The sequence below is a fragment of the Triticum urartu genome, unplaced genomic scaffold, assembly GCF_003073215.2.
Source record: "Triticum urartu cultivar G1812 unplaced genomic scaffold, Tu2.1 TuUngrouped_contig_5999, whole genome shotgun sequence".
Classification (NCBI taxonomy): domain Eukaryota; kingdom Viridiplantae; phylum Streptophyta; class Magnoliopsida; order Poales; family Poaceae; genus Triticum; species Triticum urartu.
The window spans coordinates 4,537-9,075 of NW_024116721.1; the positions used below are offsets into that span (position 1 = coordinate 4,537).

The 4,539-nt window shown below is 40.9% G+C and overlaps 1 protein-coding gene across 1 annotated transcript; it reads right to left on the minus strand.

Annotated features, from left to right (window-relative positions):
• Positions 1-1,381: 1,381 nt before the first annotated feature.
• On the minus strand, positions 1,382-4,533 carry LOC125529993 (glutamate receptor 3.1-like). The gene is made up of 5 exons (XM_048694408.1): positions 3,731-4,533; positions 3,379-3,656; positions 3,002-3,033; positions 2,494-2,900; positions 1,382-2,271 (listed from the first exon to the last, which is right to left on the minus strand). Exons 1-5 carry the CDS (start codon positions 4,517-4,519, stop codon positions 1,822-1,824), a joined length of 1,956 nt encoding a protein of 651 aa, XP_048550365.1. The 5' UTR covers positions 4,520-4,533; the 3' UTR covers positions 1,382-1,821.
• Between the last annotated feature and the right edge of the window lie 6 nt (positions 4,534-4,539).

A 4,539-nucleotide genomic window follows, 5' to 3' on the forward strand; every position in this document is an offset into this window, starting at 1 on the left:
ACGACAGAACTAACCTGCACGGCTTCAAACCAGTTCATCACCACTACTACAAATATTTACTATCAAACCAATGGGCCGCGCTGTTGAAGTAACGGCTCCGATGCGAGCACTACGAATATGCCTGCAGTCATGATTAGAAACATATACAGTATACAATATGCCTGGAGCATTTGGATTAGCAGAAATGGCTTCATTTTTATCGAGTGATTGCCTAGCCTGTATAGATGCAGAAAGATTTCTAAGGATGAGCTTGAGCTAATCCTTCACAGACCTAACAGGGCTTCTTATGCCAGCTTCAGAACCAGGGTGACTAACTACTTGTAGCTCTTTAGCACTTGCTTTCATTTTCTTTTTGCTAGCCTTACTTATGCACATACTTTTACAATTTAATATATTTACAGAAGGCGAATTATTTACAGTAGGCAATTCGCCTACTGTTTTTCCTCAAAAAAGACAAGTATTGAGCAGGACGAGAAATATATATATACATTATTTATTTTTCTTAAGAAAAAATTGCTCCATTGCATACAAAAACCCTTCCTCTTTAATAGATTTACAGTAGGAAACTTGCGTACTGTTTTTCCTAAAAAAACAGGTATTGAACAGAATGAGAAATATATATACATTATGTATTTTCCTTGGGAAACGAATTGATCCACCACATAAAAAAAAACTCTTTCTATTGTTGCTCTTCTGTTTTCAAGAAAATAAAGAATCTCCTATCCACCTCTAATAGCACAATATATTAAGTTAATCATTATGACTAAATTAAATAAAAAAGCATCAAGACTAATTTCTGTTTTCCCCTATATCAACAAGCACCCAGTTGTTATGCCTGCAGAAAAGTTACAGCAGAGTTGGCATTCCCAATGTAGCTAGCATAACTGTCAATTTGGAAGAAATCAGAAAAGCAAACCCAGTACCACTAATCCCTTGCTCCCAGGAAGTTGCGGCATCCCTGCAAGAATTATTAACTGAGAATTATTATCTGTTTATGATAGCTGCAGTTTATTTCTCAGAGGTGCATGCAAGAACCGAAACTGATGAATTACAAACCTGCAGGAAATTCCTCTTTTGAGACCAGTGCCTTGGTGTTCCTTATGACTTGAGAGAAACAAGTAGCTAGCTTGGGGTCGATGCAGTTGCATCAATTGGAGCTAATCCGTAAATAATTTTGTCAGAGAGTTAGAGAAATAAAAATACAGTGTCCGCCTTTTTCTTCACTTTCCTGATAAGATCATAACTATTTCTTCCTATGTTCTCTTTCATTGTCTTCTTTAGAGCTGTGGAAGGTGCTAACACATTTTTCAAGCGACCACCCTAAGATAAGCTTCAAAGTTGCCCTGAACAAAATTCAAGACAAAACAGAGCAAAAAAGCTACAGTAACACATTTTTTGTGCAGCTCCATCTCAACTAGTTTGTGAATGAACATCAAAGTTTAGTACTACAATATACAGGCAGCCTGCAGACTCAGTCTGCTGCATAATGTTGAACCGAAGTACCCACACGATCTAACTGACTTGGAATAACCACACTATGCCCAATCCAACACATGAACAGACCACACAACCAACGCCGAGTCTGAAGCGGGCACAATATCCCCCAAAATACAGTCATGCAAAGAAAAAAGTGATCATTCCTTCTCTTATTTCTTAAATTTTAGTACTTACGAAGTATTTTCAACCCCCTCTATACACCCCTGGTGCCTGGCTTTCCAACCTAGGTTAGCGGAACATAGTAGTTGACCCCTGTGTTGTTTCACACAGAACAGTTAACCACCTGACTTAAGAAAACCATGCACTAGCTTTTGTACAGATGTACTAGCTTTCCATGTCAATAGCGCTGTCATTTCTAACTGGCCTGTCCGGCCTTTCTATGTCAAGGGCAGTAAGGCTGCTCATCGGCGTTGTTGGTGTCGAGCTTCTAAGCAGGCTCATGGATCGCCTCTCCATGTTCTTTGGTGGCTCCTTCTTATGGACGAAGGAGATGAATCTTCTGAGGCTCCTCCTCGGATGATGTTTGAGGTATTTGCGTAGCATGATACCAAAGTAGATGAGCAGCGCGAGGACACACGCCACACCACAGATTAGGAACAGGCCAAAGAAGCTCTCGAGGCGGAGCTGGTCCGAGTCAACAAACTCGCTGTTGTCAGTTGTGCAATCGCCTGTCTTGACCCACTTGTCACGGATCCGCTGCAGCTCCCCATTCTCTGACAATGACAGGATTGCGGTGGACAGGTCTACTTGCAAAGGGGAGTCCCTTCGAAATGCCTGGTAGAATGAACTTTGTAAGGTGCTACATTTTGATTTGTGAAACAGAGTACATGTAGATTTTAGACTTGCAACCGCAAACAAGTGCAAGGAAAGTTGCATGATACTAGAGAGTAGACACGACTATTCAAAATTAAAGCTGTTAGTCCAGGATTTTAATACCAAAATAGTGTGTTCTTATATTCTAACCTATGTTAAAGAATATGGTTTAAATATACTTACAAAGCCCCATCCTCTGCTGGTGAAATCTGAGCCAGCTACCGCAATCTTGCAGTAAGTTGACAAAAACAGCTCAACATAGGGTCGCTCGTCGACAATAGCCATAACACCTCCTTTCTTAGGGCCTAGCTGCAGGGCATCAGCGTATTCTTGCGGGGAACCAAGAGCTCGTAGCCTTGACCGTGAGATGTTCAGTTCATTAACCATGTAGTCTTGTGCAAACGAACCAACTTGGAAACCAACAGGATCATCACTACTTTTCAGGTCATCGATTCCTTTTATAGAAGTATCAAGTTGTTGCACGGTCAGGATGGAAGTAAGACTAGCAGTATAGCTGGATACAATGATCAAAACAACAAATAGCCATATGATCAGGACACCACGCCCTAAGGTACTCCTAGTATTTTCTCCTGCAAGCAGATACAGATGAAATCGTGAGTCATGCGCTAGAACAAAATGTTACTTATAGCAAAAACAAGAAACAAATAATAGAGAAGGTTGGTTTACTCACTGTGGGAGAAGAACAAAGTCGAAAAGCTGAACCTACAGGCAATCAAAATTGAGATTATAATCACACATTTGAGAGCAAGAAATCACACCTATAAGAGCATTTGGCAATACATGTGGAGAAGTGCAAAGACAGAAGAAAATCATCATCATATCATTAGGCGAATATACAGCTAAGTAGGACCCACTTGGCAAAACAGGTCTATAGGTAGAGTTCTTGGTTCATACTGTGCATATATACGTCCCACCACAAGATAATAGTTCACGTGGTATGTTATAAGGTTTGTCTGTATGCACAAGACTTGGTGGACCTTGACATTTCTAAGAAAACAGAACTGATATACAGGAAGATGATACAAAAGGTGCACATCAGCTTCTTACCAGAAAATAGTTATTATTTGTTGACTTGGTGGACCCCGGAAATCCTCATTGATTCGATGTTCAAGAACCCAAACAACCACACCCACAATAAGAAAGAACAACCCTGTAACACACCACATCTCCAAAGTAAATGGCTGCAAGAATGCCCAGGATGTTTTTATATGCTTTTTAACTGGAGCCAAGATAACCAAGCCTGTTTCAATGAATGGCTGGGTGAAATCTATAGCGACTGTCCGGCTCATTGTAATTGCGATATCCCCTATAGCTGCATCAAACTCCTGCAGGATAAGATGCCCCTGGTCAGTACGGTATGATAAAAGGTTAGGAGAAGAAAAGTGGCGTTCATACTTACATTTGATTCAACCATCTGTATGAGTTTGTCATAACTAGGATTTTCAGTACCACTCCCAAAAGGTATGAACTTGTAGCTAACAGGATAAGGAAGCAAGGACAATGCCTGAGTAAAGACATCGATGCAATAACCATTAATTGACCCAGTAGCATTGTCTTCCGTGACGAACTCTTTGAAGCTAAATCTGTTGGGAACACCAATTTTTAACTCCTTGGCATTTGAAGGAAAAACCCATCCTCGAGGCCTCTGTGCAGTCTCCCCAGGCCAAATAACATCATAGAGATGCTGATTGGCTAGAGAAGTATTAGGAGGCTTTGAATATAGAGCCTCTGGAGACATGGTCGACAGTAAGCCAGAATAATTTGACCAAAAACCAATGGTCCGCATGCCATTTCCGATGAGGTTTATGATGTCATATGCAGGATGAATGAGGTCACCTGAAGCATCGAATTGCACTTGCCCAGATGCCCCAGTGAAGTTTACCTTTCTAATATTCTCCAATAATTTATTTCCCATGTCAAAAATGCTCATTGCTTCAAGGTGAAGAGTTTCCCCAGCTTCATCGTGCAACCTCGAGTCATTTGAAAAGGAAATCCTACCACCATCACCAAAGAAGGCATCAAGAGCCCGAGCTAGTGCCCAGACACTATCATAAACATAAAAACCATAAGTATTTACATGAAGATCACTATGGTTGTACTTATGACTTTGCCTGCTCCACTTGGAGATCAAATTACTCTTCATCCTTGAGTTGGGGATATGTGGCCGTAAAGTAAGAACACCTTGCATGCCAGATATAGTCTCAGCAG